At 45.9% G+C, this 25331-nt stretch overlaps 1 protein-coding gene across 1 annotated transcript in view; it reads left to right on the top strand.

The window, feature by feature from the left end:
* Window positions 1-25331, top strand: part of ARMC9 (armadillo repeat containing 9) — a 148723-nt gene that overhangs the window by 103315 nt on the left and 20077 nt on the right. The window contains 4 exon segments of the mRNA XM_030216555.1: window positions 11096-11154; window positions 19504-19608; window positions 19819-19933; window positions 22848-22984. Of these exon segments, the coding sequence (XP_030072415.1) occupies window positions 11096-11154; window positions 19504-19608; window positions 19819-19933; window positions 22848-22984 (416 nt within the window).

Genomic DNA, 25331 nt, shown 5'->3' with positions numbered 1-25331 from the left:
CTTCAGTCGCCGAAGAGATGTAAAAGCGGCAGGAGTAGACGCTCTGTTGCAGCAGTGGCCCTCCGACCTTCTTTACGCGTTTCCTCCATGGCCACTAATAGGTCGTCTTCTACAGAGGATCGAGGAGCACGAGGGGCCGGTTATTTTGGTGGCTCCAGATTGGCCTCGACGTCCTTGGTACGCGGATCTTCAACGTCTAGCACTGGCGCCACCTCTTCGTCTTCCAGTACACAAGGATTTGTTGATTCAAGGACCAGTGGCACATCCAGACCCAGCTCGATTTTGTCTTACGGCATGGCTCTTGAACGGGCCCGTTTAGCTAAGCGAGGTTTTTCGGGGCCAGTGATTTCCACTATGCTGCGGTCTAGACGGCGCTCCACGTCTCTAAACTATATTCGTACTTGGAGAATTTTTGAGGATTGGTGTGCAGATATGGGGGTGGTGCCTTTTAGGGCGACAGTGGCTCAGATTTTGGATTTTCTCCAGCGAGGTTTTGATAAGGGGCTGTCTCTTTCTTCCCTGAAGGTTCAGGCGGCAGCTCTTTCCTGTTTCAGAGGTAAGATACGGGGGAAGTCTTTGGCTAGTCTTCCCGAGGTAGCCCGTTTCTTGAAGGGGGTTAGCCTTCTTCGTCCACCGGTCAGATCGGTATTTCCCTCTTGGGATCTTAATCTGGTTCTATCGTCTCTAACAAAATCTCCTTTTGAGCCATTACAAGACTGTTCATTGAAAGATTTGACGCTTAAAACAGTGTTTCTTGTGGCTATTGCATCAGCTAGAAGAGTTTCGGAGTTGCAAGCTTTTTCCTGCAGATCTCCATTTCTGGAGTTTTCAAAAGAGCGAGTGGTCCTTCGGCCGGTTCCTTCCTTTTTGCCTAAGGTACTATCTCGTTTTCATATGGCCCAGTCAGTTTTTCTTCCAGTTCTTGGATCGGCCTCGGGAACACCAGAACAGCGCAAGTTGCGTACGCTGGATGTTAGGAGAGTTCTTAAGCGATATCTCACGGTTACGGAAGATTTCCGTCGTTCTGATCATCTTTTTCTACTTTTTGCGGGTCATCGCAAGGGTTTGGCAGCCTCTAAGCCCACGTTGTCACGCTGGATTAAACAGATGATAGCGTCTGCTTATCTTTTGGCAAGCAGACCAGTTCCGGAAGCGCTTAAAGCTCATTCTACAAGAGGGCAGGCAGCCTCGTGGGCGGAGTGCTCTTTGGTGCCTCCAGCAGAGATCTGTAAGGCGGCGACTTGGTCTTCGCTTCACTCTTTCTCTAAGCATTACAGGCTGGATGTCCAGTGTCGTCAGGAGGCAATCTTTGCTTCACGAGTACTCACAGCGGGTCTGCTGGGGTCCCACCCTTAGGACTACTGCTTTGTTACGTCCCATCAGTCCATTCCTGGGCCGGTCCGGAGGGACGCTAAGGAAGGAGAAATTAGACCTTACCTGCTAATTTGCTTTCCTTTAGTCCCTCCGGACCGGCCCAGGACCCTCCCATGTTCTATATTCCAGCTTTACAGTGTATATATATTCTTCTGTCTGCTACAGAGCTGTTCTGCAAGTTAGACAGTTTAAGGAGATTTTGAAGCTTCTGTAAGCTAAGTGCTTAAACAGTTTGTTGGGTTTATGATGTTTAAAAAAAAAAAAAAAAAAAAACCCAATTGAATTAAAAACAGTTGGAGCAATTACACAACTGCATACAGGTATATACATAATGTTGTACATATTTGGCCATACCTCAGCTCTGTTCCGAGTTGTTGGTGAGCCCACTGTCACAGCGATGCTGTAGTTAAGCCTGTTTATATTGTGCTTTCTGGCTGCTTGAATTCCTTATGACACAGAATATAGGTCTTTTCCTTTCCTTTCTGCTTTGTTATTCAAATACTGAGGCTAAGGTCACATGACCAGGGTCCTTATTGGCTCTCTGGAGTCAGAGTTTTTTTCTCAGTCTCACCTGCTGGTAGGCGTGCACAACCCATCAGTCCATTCCTGGGCCGGTCCGGAGGGACTAAAGGAAAGCAAATTAGCAGGTAAGGTCTAATTTCTCCTTATCTGTTCCCTTCTCCACTACTGCCAACTCCAGACTTCGCGCCTTCTGTCTCGCTGCACCCTACGCCTGGAATAAACTTCCTGAGCCCCTACGTCTTGCCCCATTCTTGGCCACCTTTAAATCTAGACTGAAAGCCCACCTCTTTAACATTGCTTTTGACTCGTAACCACTTGTAACCACTCGCCTCCACCTACCCTCCTCTCTTCCTTCCCATTCACATTAATTGATTTGATTACTTTATTTTTTTTTTGTCTATTAGATTGTAAGCTCTTTGAGCAGGGACTGTCTTTCTTCTATGTTTGTGCAGCGCTGCGTACGCCTTGTAGCACTATAGAAATGCTAAATAGTAGTAGTATCCATATGGGCTGGTATGTGTAGCTGCTATGCCCGTTCTGACTTGCTTCTTCTTAGTCTTTTGACTTGTAAATAACAAGGTGGCCAGATGTGTTCAGGTTACACCTTCTTCATGATTAAACAGGGCCATCAGCATTTCACCACCATTGCCAACCACATATGGACAGTTATACACGATAGTCTTGGAAGACGTTACCACAGCACCAAGCCAATAATCCAAAGAGGGGGTTATTATGGCCACAGCGTAGTCATGAATACATTTTACTTGCTAATTTCAATCTTCCCCTCCCCTGTTGAGATAACACAGCAAACACACTCTTAGCATATGATACGAATATGATGTAAAATGCAGATACTTGATCCTGACCTGACTTTACCATTTTTGGGACACACTGTAGATGTCTGCCTGGTATTGGCCTTATTCTTCTACTACTGGAGTTGTTTTTGAAGCCCACTCCTGCCCGTCCTGATCTGTCACTGTAGAAGTCCACCTGGCACTGGCCTTCACCTTATTTCCCAAGTAGCGGAGTTGCTGTCGGAGCACCATTCCTGCCCATCGTAACACATTGATGTCCTTACTTCAGCCCACTGCTGAAATCCAAGTTACATCCAGTGCGTGTCTTCGATCCAATTCTCTGGTCACTAAGTCAAAGAAATCAATCAGATTTGTTTGGCACAATTGACCTTTGGTAAAAACAGCTCAGTTACTGCTCAGGGAATGTAGATGTATTTGGAATTCTTTTTGGATAAAATACAGTTTCGAAATCCAAATAGCTTCGTATTCCCTGTAAGACATATTTCTTTTCTCCCTTCCTCTTCTGGCTTGTGGTCTATATCAAGCTCCAAAGGGCGACCAACAGGAGCCTGTGGCAAGGCTTTGTTACATTTTCTTTTGGAGCGAGCTAGCTATTTTCTTCCTCTTTTGCATCACCAAAATCCAACCCTTCCTTTCTCATTTTACCTCCAGAAGTCTTACTCGCCTCCTCATTACCTCCCACTTTGGCTACTGTAACCTGCTCCTCTCAGCTCTTTCACTGAAGCATCTCTCTCCAAGTTGTACATAAATCCACTGCATAGCTTATATTCTGCCATGGTCACTACCCTCACATAACCCCCTCTTTTCAAGTCACTGCATTCACCTGCTCTCTTTATCCGTAGGACTCCTACAGGCAGGGGCGTAGCTACATGGGGCCACGGTGGGCATGGGCCCCCACAGATTAAGCCCTGGCCCCCTCTACAATTGATACCCCCCAGCTGCCAACCGCCCCACCACCGCATCAGGTACCTTGTTTGCTGGGGGGGGGGGGGTCCCTCAATCCCCGTCAGCCGAAGAGTCTTCTTCAGCGCCTGGTCAACTACGGCGCCTTCGTTGAGTGATAATCTGTTTCTGACGGCTTACGTCCTACAAGGGGCTACTTACAGGACGTACACGGTGCAGGACGTCAGGAGTTCGAAACAGATCATCACACAGCGAAGGCGCCAGAGTCGACCGGCGCTAAAGAAGACTCTTCGGCTGGCGGGGGCTGGGGACCCCCGCCAGCAAATAAGGTACCTGGCAGCAATGGGGGAGGGTTGTGGTGGCGGCAGGGGGCGGGGTCCAAAGTGGCGGAGGGGGGTCAGCGGCGGGGGAGGCGGCTGTGCACCCCCACCTCGGGCTCTGGCCCCCCCTCCTACCGAGGTCTGACTACTCTCCTGCCTACAGGTACATTCATTCTGCACCTCAGTATTTCACCTCTTTTATCTCCCCCTAGACCTCTCCTTGTGAATTGTACTCATTGGGTAAGTCACTCTTATCTAGGCCCTTCTCCTTCCTGATTGGGTGCTGCCTTGTTGATTTTAACCATTTTGTTAATAGATGAAATTCCAAAAGTGTCCTGTATGCTTTGTTGATTAAATTGTAAGCTTTGTATAGAAGGGACAGTTCCTCATAAGCAATTGTAGAGCACTCTGTATGTCAGGTAGTCTATAGAAACAATAAATAGTACTAGTATTGATTTGTCAGCATGAGCTGCAGACAGATTTGGCTATGGAAAAGGTTTGATCTCCTGCAGGCAGTCATGCTTGTACGGCTAAGAGCTGGAAGATGACAGCACAGTGGGTGAGGGTATAAGGACAAGGAAGAGTGATGGCCATCATTCAGGCAGTCAAACATGACCCCACTTCTACGACAGGAGCACTGGCTGCGGGTTGCTCATCATATTACTTACAAAATTTTAATTCTTACTCCTAAGATTCATAACTCTAGACAATCACCCTATCTCTCATGGCTCCTGACTTCCTATATTCCTGCTCGCAGTCTTCGGTAATCTCAGCACAATCGCCTAATGATTCCAATTTTTCATTTCATTCGACCTGATACTATCCGCTTCCGAATCTTTAGTGTATCTGTTCCAATCCTCTGGAATTCTCTGCCTTATTCCTTGCAACCAGAGTCATCCCACTCTCTACTGAAAAGAGCCCTGAAAACATTCCTATTCAAGGATGCTTTTTTTCCACTTCATTTGACAACGTTATCTACCTCCCGTACAGTTAGGTTCTCTCCTTCTGCCCTCCTTGAAGTTGGATACCAGTTGCAAGTAACTTATTTTTTTGTCTTTTTCAATTTTTATATCTCCCTTTGCTTTTGCCTGTTCTTTTCTGTAGTTGTAGTTCTTAATTGTAGTTCTTTTCCTTATTATCCTTTTCCCCAATTTTAAATTCTTAACAGTATATCCCAAGGTGGTATATGCAACATAGAATTAATTTGAACTTGAAGCTAAAGTATTGTTTCTTGGGAGAAACCACCCCGATTGGCGAGTCAGATGATCCCTATTTGTCAACATTTCTTATTTGTTATATATGTTGTTCTCCATGGACAGAATGCATCTTGCAGCCCCACAACTTGAAGTGACTCTCCATGACGTCACAGTCCCGGAACTCTCAAAAGCATTTATCTTTAAAAAGAGCATTAACGTATGAGCTCGTGGTAACCCACGCTCCCCCACACCATATAAATACCCAGTTACTCCGCCCCCTTGACGGTTTTTTCTTTTCCGCGACGATCCGTCCCGTCTCAACATCCACCTCTGGTTATTTTTACTTTTCAAAAATTTTTCGTCAGTTTAACTTTGCAGCGATTTGCTTCCCCACGATGCCACCCAAACAGGGATTTAAACGCTGCACCGCTTGTAAAGGAAAAATGTCAGCTACAGACCCCCACGATCGGTGTGTCCACTGCCTCGGCAAGGCACACCTCAACACTAGCTGTACTGCCTGTGCTAGCATGTTGCCCCGTACCAGAAAGCTCAGGGAGCTGAAAATGCGGGCCGTGCCTGATACTCTACAGCCTACGTCTCCCCGCTCACAAGGGGAACAGGCTCAGTTAAAGAGAGCTCACCAAGCCGTAGATCAGCCCAAAACTGTCCTCCCCCAGCTCCTTCAGCAGCTCACCTCTGGAATAGCTAGTGCTGGGTCTTCCTGCACCGAAGTGTCTCCTCCACGGCACAGGAAACGCATGGAGCCGAGCCTGCACTCGAAGCACTCCTCTCCTGCATCGCATCGGCACCGACGAAGTTCTTCCACCTCTCGTCGGCACCGAAGCCCCTCCCATCGGCACCGTCATCATGGCTCCACCCACTCCCATCGACGTCATCGCCAAAGCTCCTCCCACTCCTCTGATCAGCATTGCAGCCCCTCCTCCCAGCATCTGACAGCTTGTGCTTCTTCACCTATGCCAGCAGAAAGGACTGCATAAGCACTCCCCTGTCTCTCACCACAGGAAAACATAATAGCACAGCCTCTGACAAGCTTCCAGCAGGACACAGCGGCTTGCATGACCAGGGAGCATCAAGTTTCACCTTCGCACTCAAGCAGCCAAGATCTCATGCACCTGCTTCGGGATTTTCTGCAGCGGCACCACCCTCACCAGGGTCAAGAGACACACCCCCCAGCGGCGGATTCGGCGCAGCCTCACCGCAGTCGCGCCTCGTCCATGTCTACCTCGGCTTCAATGGCAGCGGAACTGTTCTCTGATTATGACTCCTCTTCACAGCACTCTTCGGCTGGCCCCTCCGATCAAGGAGCAGACACGCCAGGGTTGCTGTCTGACCCTTCACCAACGCAGCCGTCCAGGACGTCTCAACCCGAAGATGTCTCTTACCCGAATTTTCTCCATCGGCTAGCGACGACACTGGGCATACAATCCACGACCCAGCCAGACCCTAGATCTAAAAAGTTACAGACGCTTCGCTACAAAGAGGCACCAAAGGAAATAATTGCTCTGCCATTACACGATGTCCTAGCGGAACAGCATAGAGCCATATGGTCCACACCTTATAGCGTGACACCTACAAAAAAGAGTCTCGACACTAAGTACAGAGTGCAGGAGGCGTTTGGCTTTGGAAAACCACAATTATCGCATCAATCCATTGTGGTCTGCTCAGCTATGCGGAAGCACAGAAGCTCCAGGGATCACTCCAACTTCCCCCCCACTAAGGACATGAAGCTAATGGACTTGCTGGGGAAGCGCATGTACCAAAATACGATGCTGAATGCGCGCATAGGCCTCCATATGTTTTACTATTCAGAGTATCAATTCACTGTCCTTGAAGCTCTAACCAAGGTTGTAAGTTCCTTACCAGCTCCCATCCAAGCTCAACTACAGCCATCACTGCATCATCTGGACGAGTGTGCCACGAATCTGATCCGCGCCGCCCATGACTCGTACGACACGTCGGTGAGAGGAGCTGCGGTCGGTATTTCCACACGACGGCTAGCCTGGTTGAAAGCATCTGGACTCCGTGAGGATGTTCACAACAGAGTGGCAGACGCCCCTTGCTTAGGCGATAACCTTTTTGGAGACAAGGTCAAGGACATAATTGAGAACATCAAGCAGGATTTTACCACGCTTGACACACTAGAAGACGACAGCCTCAATCAGTCTCGTTCTTCAGTCCAACGGTCCTTTTTTAGCCCTTCATATAACCAATCAAGGAACAGATTTACTTACCGTAAGCCATACAATACAAATAAGTTTGGCTCAACCTCCAAATATAACAGCAAGCCAAATAAATATCAGCAATACAAAAAAGCTCCACGAGATCGGAGACCCCCAAAACAGGTCAATACTGGGGCTCCGAAGAGCCTACCTTCCCTTTGACCACCTACCACAGGACTGGCCAGTGGGGGGCCGTCTGCAGCACTTTGCCCCACAATGGTCCCTGATCACTTCCGACAAATGGGTCCTTTCAATTGTCAACGACGGATATCGCCTAAATTTTGTGAAGACACCACCGCATTCCCATATTGTCACCTCGCCCATTCAAGCAACCCATCAGCAATGGGTCCAAGAAGAAATTACCCGTCTTCTTCAAATCAGGGCAATCGAGCCAGTTCCGCAAACTCAAATCAACACGGGATTTTATTCCAGATTTTTCGTAATCCCAAAGAAAAAAGGTGGACTCAGGTCAATCCTAGACTTAAGACCCCTCAATACCTACATCAAGAAGGAGAAGTTTCGAATGACAACGTTACAAGTAATCCTTCCTCTACTGGATCGGCACGCTTGGATGGTCTCATTAGACCTTCAGGATGCATATCTGCACATCCCAATTCACCAGGCATACAGAAGATACCTTCGTTTCCAAGTACGAGCAAGTCATTACCAGTTTCGGGTACTGCCTTTCGGCCTGTCCTCTTCCCCAAGGGTTTTCACAAAATGTGTCATCACTGTCGTCTCTTATCTTCGCCAAAGAGGAATAGCAATATTTCCATACTTAGACGATTGGCTGATATCCTCTTCTTCAGTCCAAGAGACGACTCAAGCCCTTCAGGAAACTTTGACGTTACTACAAGTGTTAGGATTTTTGGTCAATTACAAGAAGTCGCAGCTACAACCGGTGCAAACTCTTCAGTTTATAGGGGCAACGCTCCATACGCCACGGGCACTGGCATATCTGCCTATAGAGAGGGCCCTGCGTATCCAGAAGCTCATCCACCTACTGTCCGGGCACACTCATGTCACAGCCCGAGAAGTATTGGTTCTTCTGGGCCACATGGCAGCCGCAATACCTGTGGTATGTTATGCCAGGTTGCATATGCGGACGCTGCAATGGCAGCTGAGAGACCACTGGGTTCAAGCGCTGCATCCGCTATCAATGCTAATACCGTTCCCAGGCAGCCTGCAAGTGTCTCTTCAGTGGTGGACTTTCCCACTGAATCTTTTACAGGGTATGCCGTTCCGCCACAACCAACCCACCTGTTGTCTCACGACAGATGCCTCCAAGCTGGGCTGGGGTGCGCATTACGGGCCATGCAAAACACAGGGCCTCTGGACCCTGGAGGAGGCCCAGTGCAGCATCAATCTTCTGGAGCTCCGAGCAGCAAGACTCGCTCTCAAAGCTTTCCAGCAACACCTCAGTCATCAACATATTCAAATATACACAGACAACCAAGTGGCGATGTTTTATATCAACAAGCAGGGAGGCATGGGCTCATGGCAGCTGTGCAAGGAGGCCATGCGAATTTGGAAGCATGTTCTGGCTCTGCAGTCCACGGTATCAGCAGCTTATATACCGGGGAAACAAAACTTACTGGCCGACTCGCTCAGCAGACAACTCCTGCCGCACGAGTGGTCACTGAAGACCACTGTTACGCAAGAACTATTCAGCAGATGGGGACACCCTCTAGTCGACCTCTTTGCATCCCCACAGAACGCCAAATGTCCCAAATTCTGTTCCAGGTTTCCCAGTCGGAGAAGAATAGCGGAAGATGCGTTCCAGATCCCTTGGACGGAAGGTCTCTTTTACGCCTTCCCTCCGCTACCGCTCATTTCAAAAGTTTTACAAAAGGCAAAGTGCGACGGCACTTCTCTCATTCTAGTGGCGCCGCATTGGCCTCGTCAGCCTTGGTTTCCAATTCTACTGCGGATGCTCCAGCAACCTCCAGTTCCGTTGATTTTGGTGCCGGATTTGCTCACGCAGAACCAAGGCACCCTTCTACATCCGGACCCCCAGTCACTCAAACTTATGGCGTGTTTACTGGGTCCGCAACCTCTTTGATTTTTTCGCAGGAAGTGCTTCAAGTTTTAATTGCTTCCAGAAAGAAATCTACATTAAAGTCCTATGATTCAAAGTGGCGACGATTCACTCTGTGGTGCTCCTCTCGCCACTTCATTCCACAAACAGTTTCCATTTCGCATGTTCTGGAGTATCTTCTCCATCTTGCGAAATCTGGTCTGTCTTACTCATCTATTAGGGTTCATCTGGCAGCTCTGTCAGTGATGCATGATGCTATTGACAACCGCACACTTATGCAGCATCCACTTTCTAAGCGGTTTCTTAAAGGAGTTCTGCACCTGTACCCCCCACTTCGTCCACCAGCGCCAGCATGGGATCTTAACTTGGTGCTCACTGCTCTCATGAGACCACCTTTTGAACCATTGGACAGTGCAGAATTGAAATATGTGGCGTGGAAAACTCTATTTCTTATAACATTAACATCCGCACGTCGCATTGGAGAAGTTCAGGCACTAGTGCATTACCCCCCATACACGCAGCTGCTGCATGATAAGGTTATCCTGCGCACGCATCCGAAGTTTCAGCCAAAGATTGTCTCACCCTATCATTTGAATCAAATGATTGTGTTACCATCTTTCTATCCTCCACCGCATGAAGCTGAGGAGCACAGACAACTTCACACTTTAGATTGCTTGAGAGCTCTTGGTATATATCTTAAGCGAACAAAGTGTATAAATCGTCCGTCCCAGTTGTTCCTGTCCTGGAGGTCTGCGGTGCATCCGAAACCAATTAACAAAACCACCTTGTCGCAATGGATCGCAAAGTGTATTGCTTTTTGTTATCAACAAGTGCAGTCTCCCTCAACAGGAGTTTTCACAGACATTCCACATGTCACTGCTCATCGTCTGAGGGCCAAGGCGGCCACAATGGCTCATTTACAAAGGACACCTTTACTGGATATATGTAGGGCTGCCACATGGTCCACAATGCATGTGTTTACAAAGCACTACTGTATTGATGCTGCCTCGTCTGCTGAGACAGAATTTGGACAGGCAGTGTTATCGTCCAGTGTCTGAGGCGTCAACTACCTCCTCCTCCTGCCACAGGTACCAGTTTATTTCACTTTTTAACTGATATGTTTACTGTTTATGCTGTTACCTGTGTAGCTGGGGAGTCTTCAAGTTGTGGGGCTGCAAGATGCATTCTGTCCATGGAGAAATATAAGTTGCTTACCTGTAACGGTAGTTCTCCTTGGACAGATCATCTTGCAGCCACACAAACCCACCCTACCCACCCTGCAGTTGACGCCAGCTTTTTGCAAGAACCGTCAAGGGGGCGGAGTAACTGGGTATTTATATGGTGTGGGGGAGCGTGGGTTACCACGAGCTCATACGTTAATGCTCTTTTTAAAGATAAATGCTTTTGAGAGTTCCGGGACTGTGACGTCATGGAGAGTCACTTCAAGTTGTGTGGCTGCAAGATGATCTGTCCAAGGAGAACTACCGTTACAGGTAAGCAACTTATATTTATATATGTTCAGAGCTATGTAATAGAAAGTAGAATCTCATGAGACAAAAGAGAGCAAAGTGACTTAATCAAGGTCACACAGGCATCAGTGGTAGGAGTGGGGGTTTGACCCTAGATCTGTTCTAACATATCAGATGGGTCCTTTTTGTCATTTAACTTTTTCTCCTTTTCTTTCTAGAAGAGCGGTCAAATGAGTGTCCTGAGTCAGGCGATGAGGAGGAGGAAGATGATGAGGAGGTAAATCCTGGGCCATTATGTTGTTCTAAGTTATTTATCTCATTTGAAAGCAGAAATGTATCTACTATAAGAAAAACCAGGCATGGATGTGGGGTACAGGATACTGGCACAAGAGTGATTAGATTATAGCAGTGATTCCATAGCATGGGGTGGTGGGGTGAGATTGTAAAGGAGTGGAACTTGCTCATTGCACTAATTACTTATTACAACATCCCACAGCCTGGCACTGCAGATACTCCATTACACCAATTTAAATTTCAGATATTTTATTTGAAATCTTTTTATTGGCGTATAACAAGCACAAACTAAGGCAAACCCCCCCTTTCCACATCCCCCCACCCAAAGACAAATAACAGTGAATTCTGTAAACAATTGTTGCCATATTTTAAAAGCAGTAATGGACCTAATTCAAATATATCCTTGTATTGAATGTATATTAACCGCATATGTGTGTTACTTTATTTTTTGTCTATTAGATTGTAAGCTCTTTGAGCAGGGACTGTCTTTCTTCTATGTTTGTGCAGTGCTGCGTACGCCTTGTAGCGCTATAGAAGTGCTAAATAGTAGTAGTAGTAGTGTTTGCCTTGAAAATCTGATTGGCCAGAATATGTGGGCTGTGTACAAGGTTTAACTTGAGTTACGCGTCTCTAATAGATGTCGATTAGTAATGCAGTAGGATGCTAATTATCCGGATTAACCTCTGCAGAGAGCAGTCTGGATGATGGAAAATCTAGATGACTAGATGTTCATTTTTGAAAAGAGCACACACTTTCAGAGTTACATGTTGAGCATAATTTTTTGTTTTCATCAATATATGGGAAAAAAATACCAACTGTGATGTTTTACAATTTTTTTTTTTTTTTTACTAAATCAGTTATAATTTGATAACTATAATACAGAGATTGCGATAAAATGTTTTTAAAACATAAAGAATGGAAGCAGGTTGGATAATCAGCATCCTACTGTACTCTACGTTTCACAGCTGTAGGATCTATATTTGAGATACACCACATAAATCTGTTTTGCCAAGCCTGGAAATACATTCGCTTTGTATATATAAATGTACATTTATTTTTGAAGTAGCTCAAGCATGTTCCATGTTTTCTCTGTCACCACTTTACTCTCTCTTTTTCTTCCTGTCTACCGTAATTCCCCTGTCCTGCCTGTCAGCTTTAAAAACTCTTTTTTTGTATTATGGAGAGACAGCTGAGTTTACTGACTAATAACTTGCCTCTGAAAAGAGGCCTCCTGATTTCAGTGTATTGTAAAATTGCCCATATTCTGACCATGTGTATTCTGTACTATTATTTGCTTGAATGGTGTCCATTTGTCTTTGTTATGTCACTTCATATGTTGACTATCTAGTTAGCTATGTTGTAAACCCTTAAATTAAGAAGAGGCAAGAGATCAAATTGACAAACTAAAAAGCAACAAATCCCCAGGACTAGATGGTATTCACCCTAGAGTCCTGCAAGAGCTCAACTATGAAATTACTCACCTGTTACTTGCCATTTATAACCTACTGTTTAAAACTGCTACAATACCTGAACACTCTCTCCATGATGACGGCAGAAAAAGACCTGCACGGTCCTTCTAGTCTGCCTAACAGGATAAACTCACATGTGCCATTTTTTGTGTATACCTTACCTTGATTTGTACCTGTCTTTTTCAGGGCACAGACCGTATAAGTCTGCCCAGCACTATCCCCACCTCCCAACCACCAGCCCTGCCTCCCACCGCCGGCTAAGCTTCTGGGGATCCCTTCCTTCTGAGGAGGATTCCTTTATGTTTATCCCACGCACGTTTGAATTCTGTTACCATTTTCCTCTCCACCACCTCCTGCGGGAGAGCATTCCAAGCATCCACAGCATCCACCACTCTCTCCATGAAAAAAATACTTCCTGACATCTTTCCTGAGTCTGCCCCCCTTCAATCTCATTTCATGTCCTCTAGTTCTACCGCCTTCCCCTCTCCGGAAAAGGTTCGTTTGCAGATTAATACCTTTCAAATATTTGAATATCTGTATCATATCACCCCTGTTTCTCCTTTCCTCCAGGGTATACATGTTCAGGTCAGCAAGTCTCTCCTCATACGTCTTGTAACGAAAATCCCATACCATTCTCGTAGCTTTTCTTTGCACTGCTTCAATTCTTTTTACATCCTTCGCAAGATATGGCCTCCAAAACTGAACACAATACTCCAGGTGGGGCCTCACCAACGTCTTATACAGGGGTATTAAAACCTCTTTTCTTCTGCTGGTCACACCTCTCTCTATACAGCCTAGCAATCTTCTAGCTACGGCCACCGCCTTGTCACACTGTTTCGTCGCCTTCAAATCCTCAGATACTATCACCCCAAGATCCCCCTCCCCGTCCATATCTATCAGACTCTCACCGCCTAACACATACGTCTCCCGTGGATTTCTACTCCCTAAGTGCATCGCTTTGCATTTCTTCGCATTGAATTTTAATTGCCAAACCTTAGACCATTCTTCTAGCTTCCGCAGATCTTTTTTCATGCTTTCCACTCCCTCCGGGGTGTCCACTCTGTTGCAAATCTTGGTGTCATCCGCAAAAAGGCAAACTTTACCTCGTAACCCTTCGGCAATGTCACTCACAAATATATTGAACAGAATCGGCCCCAGCACCGATCCCTGAGGCACTCCACTACTCACCTTTCCCTCCTCCGAGCAAACTCCATTCACCACCACCCTCTGGCGTCTGCCCGTCAACCAGTTCCTAATCCAGTTCACCACTTCGGGTCCTATCTTCAGCCCATCCAGTTTATTCAAGAGCCTCCTGTGGGGAACCGTGTCAAAAGCTTTGCTGAAATCTAAGTAGATTACATCCATAGCACGTCCTTGATTTAATTCTCCTGTCACCCAGTCAAAGAATTCAATGAGATTCGTTTGGCATGATTTCCCTTTGGTAAAACCATGTTGTCTCGGATCTTGCAACGTATTTGCTTCCAGGAAATTCACTATCCTTTCCTTCAGCATGGCTTCCATTACTTTTCCAATAATTGAAGTGAGGCTTACCGGCCTGTAGTTTCCAGCTTCTTCCCTATCACCACTTTTGTGAAGAGGGACCACCTCCGCTGTTCTCCAATCCCACGGAACCTGCCCCGTCTCCAAGGATTTATTAAACAAATCTTTCTGAAAAAGAATATAGCAGAACTAGAAACGGTTCAGAAAAGGGTGACAAAAATAATGAAGGGGATAGAACACCTCCCTTAAGAAGATATAAAAGACAACTGAGGATGATAAAAGTTTATGTTTAAGTATTTTTTATTGAAGAGATAGCTTCTACTTTACAATCAAGGCGCTTAAAACTGCAATCATTTAAATACAGCATTTTCTCTTCATAAACATATTCCCCCCCTCCCCCCTCCCTACTCCTCCCCCCGCCCTTCCCTACCCCTGGATTCACACTGTTTACAGTCTCCGCCCTTTCTGCCTCGCCTCACCCCATGCTTCGAATAAACTCCCTGAGCCCATACGCCAGGCCCCCTCCCTGCCCATCTTCAAATCCCTACTCAAAGCCCACCTCTTCAATGTTGCCTTTGGCACCTAACCACTTTACCTCTATTTAAGAAATCTAGACTGCCCCAACTTGTCATTTCGTCCTTTAGATTGTAAGCTCCTTTGAGCAGGGACTGTCCTTTTTTGTTAAACTGTACAGCGCTGCGTAACCCTAGTAGCGCTCTAGAAATGTCAAGTAGTAGTATTAGTACTTTGTCTTCATTTTAAATGTTCATTAAGTGACCTCTAGCTGCAGGTGTCAGAGTTAGCCAAAATGGGCTCCAGCAATTCTGGAAGGCTCTTGCTTTTGTCGCCCGTTGGAAAGTGTATCATCTGTTCTCTCCAGTGCTGAGCGGAAGGGCCTTCAGCGGAAAGCCAAGCTGTCAAAATAGACTTCTTTGCTACCATAATTTGCAGTGTACAAATGCTCTTTACCCTTTGGGCAGCGGTTGGACCAAGCCTGGGCGCCCAAACAGTCTTATGTCATAGCACCAGCTTATTGTCCAGAGGTCCAAGACCTGCTAGATCAGTTTTTTCCAAAAGTCACTGACCTGAGGACAACTCCAGAACATATGGCCCAATGTTGCTCCCTCCTCTTTGCACTTCGGGCATGCCCCGTCTGGGGAGAGTCCCATATGGAAGGCCCTCCGCATTGCAAACTTATACTGAACTTCCCAGTAGGTTGTGATTCCTGTGGTCTTTCTATATCCAAGGAGCTGCTCTTTCACTATTTCAGCCGTAATTGTTTTCATTAGTTCTGTGCTCCACGCTTTCGCCAGGGCAACAAAGTTCAGTTCTTGTGCCATATCTTTGAGGTGCCTGTGATGCCAAGTCAGAGGAACCTTTTGTTGCGCTCCCAAAGAGAGAGCCGAACCCAGTTCCTCTTGGATATCTTCCGTTAGCGAATCTTGTGGCAAACTGTCTATATGATGTTTTAATTGATAGTAGTGAAACCAGTCTGTGGGCCGTAAAGAAAATTGGGTTTGTAGTTCCTCCTACAGCTTGATCTTTCCTTCTGCGTCCAGCGCATGCATAATATACACCAGCCCCCCTTTACTCCACCGTTGGAATGCTTCGCATAGCTTTCCTGGAGGGAAGTCCAGGTTACCACAAATAGGCAAATATGGGGTTACTCGTGTCGAGAATCTATGATATCTGCATAACCAGCGCCACGTTGCTCTAGCAGTTGGCAACATCTGAGTTACGTTCAACAGGTTGTTTTCCTCTCCTGCACGTTTATGCAGCAAGTAGCTTATATGGTTATCTTTTAGCTCTCTCAATTCAATTTCAGTAGGTGTAAAATACTGCGTCGCTCGGAGCCAGTCATTCAAATGTCTCATCCCACTTGCTATTATCATGTGTCTCATGTTCAAAAGTCCCAGGCCTCCATACTCCACCAACACCTGCAGCAGGAACATTGCTATTCTAGGTTTCTTCCCTTGCCACAAGAATTTTTGAAGGATCTTTTTCAACTTTTGTTCATCATATTTAGTCAGGTATAGGGGCAGTGTTTGAAACACATATAGCCATCTAGGCACTATCATCATATTGTACAAAGCTATCCTTCCCAGGAGTGTTAAAGGGAAGAAACCCTGCCACATTTGTAATCTTATTCTAGTCTCATTCAACAACTTCTTTACATTCCATGCATACACGTCTGTTAACTCCCGGGGGATTCTAACTCCCAAATACTTAAGGGCGTCCAGTTCCCACTCTATATTCATTGGCAGCCTCTGTTGTACGTTGTCTTCCTTTAGAACCTGCAACGCTCTTGACTTCTGAATATTCAACGTATACCCCGAGAGGTCACCATATTCCTTCACCACCTCCATAATTTTGGGGATCGATTGATCCGGTTCTTTTACTATTACTAACAGGTCGTCTGCAAATGCCAATGCTTTGATTATGCCTCCTTCTAACGCTACCCCTTTAACTCCTGCCTCTTGTTTCAGAGCTCACAGTAGTGGCTCCATTGATAGTATAAATAGGAGCAGCGACAGTGGGACATCCCTGTCGGGTTCCTTGCCTGATCTGGAATTGACCCCCCTCTTACCCCATTGACCAATACAAATGCCCCTGGCTTGTTATACAGGGCTCATAGTGCCTCATAGAACCATCCCTGGATCCCCATGTACCTAAGCACTCCGAACAGGAACCTCCAATCCACTTTATCAAACGCCTTTTCGTCATCCAGGCTTAGGATCAGCGCTGACATCTGTTCCTGCTTACATTTTGCCATTGCTAGTAGTAAGCGCCTAACATTACTCCCCGCTTGCCTGTTCTGCACAAACCCCACTTGCTCCTCTCCTATAAGGTTTGGTAGGATCTGCCCCAACCGTTTAGCCATGATACATGCTAGAAGTTTGACATCAACATTAATCAATGAGATGGGTCTATACAGTGCATTTTTCTAGCAAAAAAGGTACCGGTACTCAAATGCCAGGCCATTCTTCAGGGGTGGGGTGATGACTGAGGGACCCATCCCACAATAGCCAGGCCCCCTGCAACCAGTCACAAAATCCATGACAAGGCAGAATTGGTGTGTAGAGCCTGAGGTCTTTCATTAAAACTTGGGGACCATGGTTCAATTTTAGCAGACAATGGAAAAGGTGCCGGTACTCAGTACCCCCGAGTACCCCTTCAAAAAAAGCCCTGGGTCTATATGAGTCTGGGTTCGTGTCTGGTTTTCCTGGTTTGTGTATTAAGGTGATCAAGGCCTCATTTGCATTGGGGGGGAATTCGCTATCTTCTATCGCCCCTGTTCCCACCTTAGGCAGTTTCTTGTAGAATTCCCCCGTGAACCCATCGGGACCCGGCGCTGAATTAAGGGCCAGTGCCCCTATGGCATCTTGTATTTCCCTACCCGTCATAGTTTGATTTAAATGTTCTATGTCCTGCTTTTGTAACCGGGGGAATCCCATGTCCTCAAGGTATGTCTCTAAGTCTCCCGGGGCCTCCTCAGTTCTGCGATCATATAGTGAACTGAAGTAAGCATGGAATACCTGTGCTATCTCTTCACTTTTGTATTTTAGAGTTCCCTTTTGATTTTTCACTGTCATTATCACTCTGCTGGGTCTCTCTGTTTTCACCACTCTAGCTAACATCGCCCCTACTCGAATCGCTGTAGCTTATACTTATAATATATTGAGGAGCGCATGGTTTGCTTGTGAATTAGTGTGTTAAGGGTCACTTGCAGCTCTTGATATTGCTCTTTATTCGTTGCATTTGGTAACGCTATATACTTCTTCTTAGCCTTTTTGAGTTGTGTCTCCAAGTGCAAGATAGCTTTAGCTTGTTTTTTCTTGCGTGCTTGCACGAATGCTATTATGTCTCCCCTCAATACTGCTTTTGCTGCCATCCAGTAAAGTTTGGGGTTGTCCGCATGCTGCCTGTTAAACCTAACATTTTATTTGCTTTCCTAGCCAACACCACACTGAGCAGAGGGTTTCAACGTATCATCAGCGATGACACCTAGATCCCTCACTTCTTGTGCTCACTTAGGAGACTTTTTAACATCCTCCTACCAATCAGCTACCAAATCTGAGACTCCCTAGCAGGTGCCCATAGAAACTAGGAGATTAACTAGAAATCTATTGCAGTAAAATCTGAAGAAGAAACGAGAGTACAGGCTTTGAATGCAAAGGTAAAGCTTTTCTAAATGTGCAAGAGAGAGGCCTAGTATGGGTCCTGAGAGAGAGCCTGGGATCAATGGTCAGGACAAGAGGGTGTTAGGTGCAGAGGAGTTTTGGTGCTACATATTAATACAGGGTTTAAGATTTTAAACAGATTATTGATTGCAGGACTTGTGCAAATCTGATGAATAAATTACTTGACTCGCAAGATGTCCATGCAGAATGCTAGGATTGAAATTTCCAGAGGCCCAGCCAACTATGGCGTGGACGAGAGAATGCTCACATTTTGGAGAGGATGAAGGCTGTCTTTTGATCAAACCGAAGCCTGATCTATTCTGTCTCAGTACAGTGATGCCAAGATGAAATGAAATAAAATTATATAGTGGGACCTGCAGATTATTTCGTTCCTAAGGAACCTATTATTTGCTTCTTCGGCTTATTGGTGCAGGGGAGCTTATTGGTCTGTTCCCTTTGTGCTACAGAGTAGAATGACTTTCTCTAGTATTATGGTAGTGGAAAAATCTATCAAGATTTAATAAGGCACTTTCAAGACAAAGAGACCATTCACAGAACTTCAGACCAGAAAAGAGTAAATACCTTTGTTGTTGGGTCTCCCTTTCCGATGACATATCCTTTCAGTTAAATGCATATTTTTATAATACAGGAGAGACGACATAATGAGTCTTAAGCTGTAGGTGAGGCACTGTTGGGGCCTGGGGCCAAGTCAACCATGAAATCATATATCATATGCCCAGCACCGTGCTATTATCTTACAGCCTTGCTCTTCTGAGGTTCTTTCATTGTTTGGTATATAGGAAAGATTTGTCCATTTTTCCCTTTTACTTTCCTTTCCTCAAAGGTTTTCCCCTGTTTTGTAACCGTTCTATCTCCTCTGTCCATCTTTTATTTGTGCCCAACAGCTGGGTTCTGGGTGCATTGTGGAGGTGATGGGGGAAGGACAAGGACTCCTGTTTTCAGAGAATGGCCTTGAATGCCTTAGTCCTGAGGAGGCTTCTCTTTTAGTCCTTGTTAGCATTATTCACTTTCCATGTCCCAAGTGATTTTGTAAAGAATAAGGACTGAAATGGGAAGGGAGTTAGCAGGAGCAGGAGGGCAGTTTGCAGTCCTGGCTATGTGGAGATTGGGGAGGGAGTGTTTTGTGTCCAGCAAACTGACCACAGTGTGCCATTTCAACAGGAGGATCAGGATGCCATGGAGCCAGACCTGGACAAGGCAGAGATGCTGCAGCCCCAAATGGGTGAATTATCAGGGGAGAAGCTGCTGACAACAGAGTACTTGGGGGTGAGTATTAGCTCTTGTATCTCTTTAGTTTATATTATCCAGTCTTTGTACTGTAACTTTCCTAAAATTCATAGCCCCAAAACACAAGCGCGCCATATGGGGGGGAGGGGGGGGGACACAACATGGAAGCAGCAAACAAGAAGAAAATGATGATGAAAGTTTAATTTTAGTAATTTGCTTCTGGTGCTTCTCTTTTTATATCTTCCTTAGATAATGACCCATACTCAGAAATTAAAGAAGAGAATTCTCCCAGGCCTCCGCCAGAGCATTGACGAACCCTTCAGAGACCTGTCACACCCAGCTATCACAGGGCTGCCTGTCCAGTGTAAGTCATAACTTACCACACTGATGCTAGTACTGAGCAGTGGGTGTATAGTTATTAGCCAGTATACCCCAGTAACTACTAATTAGATTTAGGCCCAGTCCTGATTTCCTTGCCTCAAGCCTCTTGTGTTCTACTGAAGTAGGATAAGAAAGATTGAGTTAGAAACCAGGAGCAAGCCAGAACCCTTTGTTGGACTGGAACTGTTTGACATTTGTATGAAGAGGAACACACTGAAGCTTAGAACCCTAAGCCGTGTTTCATAAAGTATTTTCCTATATCTCTATCACAGCTGCCACCGTGCCACGCACCTCGACTCACCTTCCAATGCCAAGGGGGCGTTGGAGTTTGGTTCTGCGCTGGCTCTCTGGGCTGGATTGATGGCGTGAGGACCGCCCACTTGGTGTCTGATTTTCTTCCCTTGGTTCCGGCGCAAATGGGCTTAGGCGCACACACTGGAAGTGCACCTCTTAAGGGGCCAGAGACGGGAAACCCCAGTATGCCTTCCAGTGATGTTGGAAGCTGAGCCCTATATAAGGGTGTCTGGGTCTCAGCTTCCTTACCTTCGCAAAGAATTCTCCTGCCTTGCAAGGTCTTCCTGGTTTCCTTGTGTGTCTTCCTGCCAAGCTCCAGTCCTGCATTGTCCCCGAGTTCCTGCCAAGTTCCTGCCAAGCTCCAGTCCTGCCTTGTCTTTAGCCCTAGCTTTGTCTCTCTTGTCCCTTTTTCTAGTCCTTGTCCTGCATGTCGTGTCCAGTCTTGTTTTGTCTGTTTCTAGCTCCTGCCTTGTCCCTTGCTTTGTCCTGTCTAGGCATAGCTGCCTTTTCCAGTCCAAGTCCTGCCTGTCTTGTCCAGCCTTGTTTGGTCTGTTTCTGTCTCCTGCCTTGTCCCTTGCCTTGTCTGGATCTAGTTCTAGCCTTGTCCTGTCTAGTCATGTCTGCCTTTCCAGTCCAAGTCCTGCCTGTCTTGTCCAGCCTTGTTTGGTCTGTTTCTGTCTCCTGCCTTGTCCCTTGCCTTGTCTGGATCCAGTTCTAGCCTTGTCCTGTCTAGTCATGTCTGCCTTTCCAGGCCAAGTCCTGCCTGTCTTGTCCAGCCTTGTTTGGTCTGTTTCTGTCTCCTGCTTTGTCCCTTGCCTTGTCTGGATCCAGTTCTAGCCTTGTCCTGTCTAGTCATGTCTGCCTTTCCAGTCCAAGTCCTGCCTGTCTTGTCCAGCCTTGTTTGGTCTGTTTCTGTCTCCTGCCTTGTCCCTTGCCTTGTCTGGATCCAGTTCTAGCCTTGTCCTGTCTAGTCATGTCTGCCTTTCCAGTCCAAGTCCTGCCTGTCTTGTCCAGCCTTGTTTTGTCTGTATCAGTCTCCTGCCTTGTCCCTTGCCTTGTCTGGATCCAGTTCTAGCCTTGTCCTGTCTAGTCATGTCTGCCTTTCCAGTCCAAGTCCTGCTTGCCTTGTCTTCTGCCAAGCCTTGCCTAGTACTTTGCCTGGTGCTGTACCTAGCCCAAGTGACTCACCTGCCATAGTCGGATCCAGCTACGGTCCAAGGGCTCATGTTTTCCTTGAACTGTGACAGTCTCTGGGACCCAACTGAAAACAAGATACATGTTTTCATTTCATTTTCCCCATCAGCACATATGAAAAAGTGAAGTAAGGTCACCTGTTTACAGAGAGTTGACACTGACAAGTTTCACCATGTTTAATCAGACATAGCATGAAAAACACCAATGGTAATCTCAAAAGCTTTGTCATCTTTACAAAAGGTATCATCTTTACGCATTGTAATTTTCTTGGAGTATATTTTTGGCAGGTTTGTCAGGCAGTAAAAATGTCCCATCTCCTCATCCCATCTCCTCACTGGGAATACTGTTATCCACTCATTTTTCTAAGACTTTATTTTTATGTATTTCCAAGGCTTGATATACCACCAGGCACAATATATATGCTACTAAGCAGTTTACAAAAGAGAGCAAGGCAAAGAAAGAGTGATAGACAGAAAAGAGTCAAAAGGTTGCATGCAGGCTCTCAGCAATCCATAAGAACATAAGAGTAGCCATACTGGGTCAGACCAATGGTCCATCTAGCCCAGCATCCTGTTTTCCAAACAGTGGCCAAATCCCAGGGCAAGCAGTTGCTTCCCATAACTGTCTCAGTAGCAGACTATGGACTTTTCCTCCAGAAATTTGTCCAACCCTTTTTTGAAGCCAGATACATTAACTGTTGTTACCACATCATCCGACAATGAGTTCCAGAGCTTAACTATTATTTGTTTTAAAAGTATTTCCATGTAACTTCCTCGATTGTCCCCTAGTCTTTGTACTTTTGGAACAAGTAAAAAATCGTTTTTCTTCTACTCGTTCAACACCAATCAGGATTTTGTAGACCTCAATCATATCTCCCCTCATCTGTCTCTTTTCCAAGCTGAAGAGTCCTAACCTCTTTAGCCTTTCCTCATACGAGAGGAGTTCCATCCCCTTTATCATTTTAGTCGCTCATCTTTGAACCTTTTTCTAATTCCGCTATATCTTTTTTGAGATACGACAACCAGAACTGAATGCAATACTCAAGGTGCAGTCGCACCATGGAGCAATACAGAGGCATTATAGTATGTTCGGTCTTATTCTCCATCCCTTTCCTAATAAATGTGGCTTGTTTTAAAAAAATGAAATATTTCAAATCCAAAAATGAATACCTATTATACGATGTTGAAAGGAATAATTGGATGAGTGTGTGTGAACTGTTTTGAGACAGTATAGCGTTGGGTTATTGGAAAAGTGACTGAGGCATGTTTGAAGGCATAAAAAATATTGTTTTGGTAATAACTGACACAGACCCAGAGCTGTCACAGAAGAGGAGGAGTTGCTCATTAGCATGGCTGTTATTTAACACATGCAGTTCATTGATATTTGTGACTTATGAATTTTTCTGTTAGGCCAGAAAATGACATCAACCCTCCTCATGCAGCAATTTCTGTCCGAGGCAGCACAGTGCAGTCCCAGCACGGATCCCGACCACCCACACGCAGTGGCAACAGGACCAGAGCGTCGGAGTACTCTCTCTCCTCTGCATGTAAGCACAAGCTGTGTAATCCTGCAGATTGAGAAAATGGGATAACGTTGCAGTGCACCAAGTCAAGGTTTTGGAAGTGTGGGGGGGGGGGGGGGCATGATTTATTGAGGTTTTCAGAGCATCTGTACAACTTTGTTATGGCTGCTCTGTTCTGCATCTCGCATCCTACTTTCACAGCATGTGGTAAAGTGGTCAGCTCTTGAATCTGGTGGTGTCCAGAGAAAGGAGGAGGTAGATATGGCCATGAATGAGCACAATGAGCCCTGCTTCCATCAAGATTTGTATAGAGATTTTGACCAAAAGAGAACTTAATGTTGAGTTTTGCTGCTCTGAGTTGCAGTCGAGCAAACCTCTTCTTAGGAAAATTTAGTTCAGATGACTGACTGTCTTGCGCTTTGCATTAGAACATGCATACTTCCTACCCACCCCCCTCCTCCCACCCTGTCAGACTGTCATAGTAATGCTTGAATGTTTTCACTTATATACACTGTCAGCTAGCACATTTGCTTATTTCCGATCTGAGGAAGAAGGGCAACCTTCGAAAGCTAATCAAGAAATGTATTAAGTTATGTCCAATAAAAAAGGTATCATCTTATTTTCTTTTCCATGTTTTATTTTGTTTGATTTCTATTGATAACATTAGAACAGCTGAAACTCCTAATAGTCGATAAGGGTAATTGGTTCCTCCCTATTTTAAGGGTAATTTTCAAAGGCTCATAAATAGCCTCTAATGAAATTGTGTGGCCTTTCTGCAGGTAAAAGCATGCTTGTGTAGTGGACCTCTCAGACGCGACCAATTAGGCCAGTCTCAGTTTCCCCTTCTCTGTGCAGCCGTCATTGACATTCTCGCAAAACAAAGCAAGCAAACCTATGAGCTGCTGCATCCATGTTGTCATTCTTTAGCGTTTGTATTTAATCTCACTTATATTTCCAAACATGCCGACTTGTGCAGTATACGGATGTACACAGAAGTATAATAACAGAATAACTTTTCATAAGTAGAGTAGTAATTTGTTATAAATTGTAAACAATATGTATTTTAGGGGCACCCTAGCACCTGTTATAGTTGTGCAGAGATTTTTTTTTTTCTCCTGGTAAAGGGCCACTAAAACAGACATCATGTTATGAGAAGTAAGCAGTGCATTTTTTTCTGGAAAAAAAAGTTGCTGGTATTCAAATGCCAGGCTACCCTTCAGGGTTCAGGTGATCACTGAGGGACCCACCCCACAATAGCCAGGCCCCCTGCAACCACTCACAGAATCTATGACAAGGCAGAATTGGGGTGTAGAGCCTGAGCTCTTTCATTAAAACTTAGGGACCATGGGTCGATTTTAGCAGACAATAGAAAAGATGCCGGTACTCAGTACCCCCAAGTACCCCCTCAAGAAAAGCTCTGATTATTAGACAGTGTTCCAACGACTCCTCCCACCTAATTCACCTTAGCATCTGAAAATCTAATTTTGCTTGAAAGTCTGTAAGTCCTGTTGTTCTCATGTGGTCTTTCACGTCTACCCAATAATTTTAGTCAAGTTTTTCAACAGCTTTTAAGTTTAATTTTTTAGACCAGTGTAGGCCATTTTTTGGCCTTGTGCTCCCAGCTGGGATCTTTTGTCGTCATTGAGTTGTTTGTCACAGCAACTATTTTTCTGGATGAAGTGTCCCAAAAGAATCCTTACAGCCCTCCCCGCTCCCCAAGGAGTTGTATTCCTTTAGCTAGTAATAGACTGAGGAGATCTTGTGCGACAGTGGCAGGCAGGAACAGATGCACATGTATGGTACAGCAGTAGAATGGTAATTCATCTTTCCTGTTTTGCCTTTCACTTGCTGTAAGAACTCTGCCCATCAGCCAGGGAAGCCCAAGAGTATCTGGTGCCCGTGGCAAACGTTCATCTATATGCCCCCCCCCCCCCAATATGCAGGGGCAGTTCACAGCTGTATCCCCCACCCATAGTCTAGAATTTTGTGCCCCCAAGTGGCCAGCAAGCCATTTTCCTCTCTGTGCCTCCACCCCCCCCCCCACACAGGTGGCCCACATTTCCCCTTCCCCTCCTTAACCACACCTCCCAGCATCTTATCCTCCATAATAACCCCTCCCACATGGTCCAGCCTCTCTCCCTCCCCTGGTGGCCAACAACCCACTTCCTCTCTCTACTACCCTCCCCAAGTGGCAAGCATCTCGCCTTTTCCTTCCTACCAGGCTTCCAGGGTCCAGCATTTCTCTGTGTACTCTTTACCTCCCCCGAGGTCCAACATTTCATCTCCCCTTCCCTACCTTGGCCCCATATCCAGTATCTCTACCCCTTTCTTTTTTCCTGCTACTACCCTACCTCTTCCTGGCCACTCCAAA

This window comes from Microcaecilia unicolor, chromosome 10 (genome assembly GCF_901765095.1).
Source record: "Microcaecilia unicolor chromosome 10, aMicUni1.1, whole genome shotgun sequence".
Classification (NCBI taxonomy): domain Eukaryota; kingdom Metazoa; phylum Chordata; class Amphibia; order Gymnophiona; family Siphonopidae; genus Microcaecilia; species Microcaecilia unicolor.
Note: the sequence above shows the minus strand (reverse complement) of the source record. Positions and strands in the feature narration are given on the sequence as shown.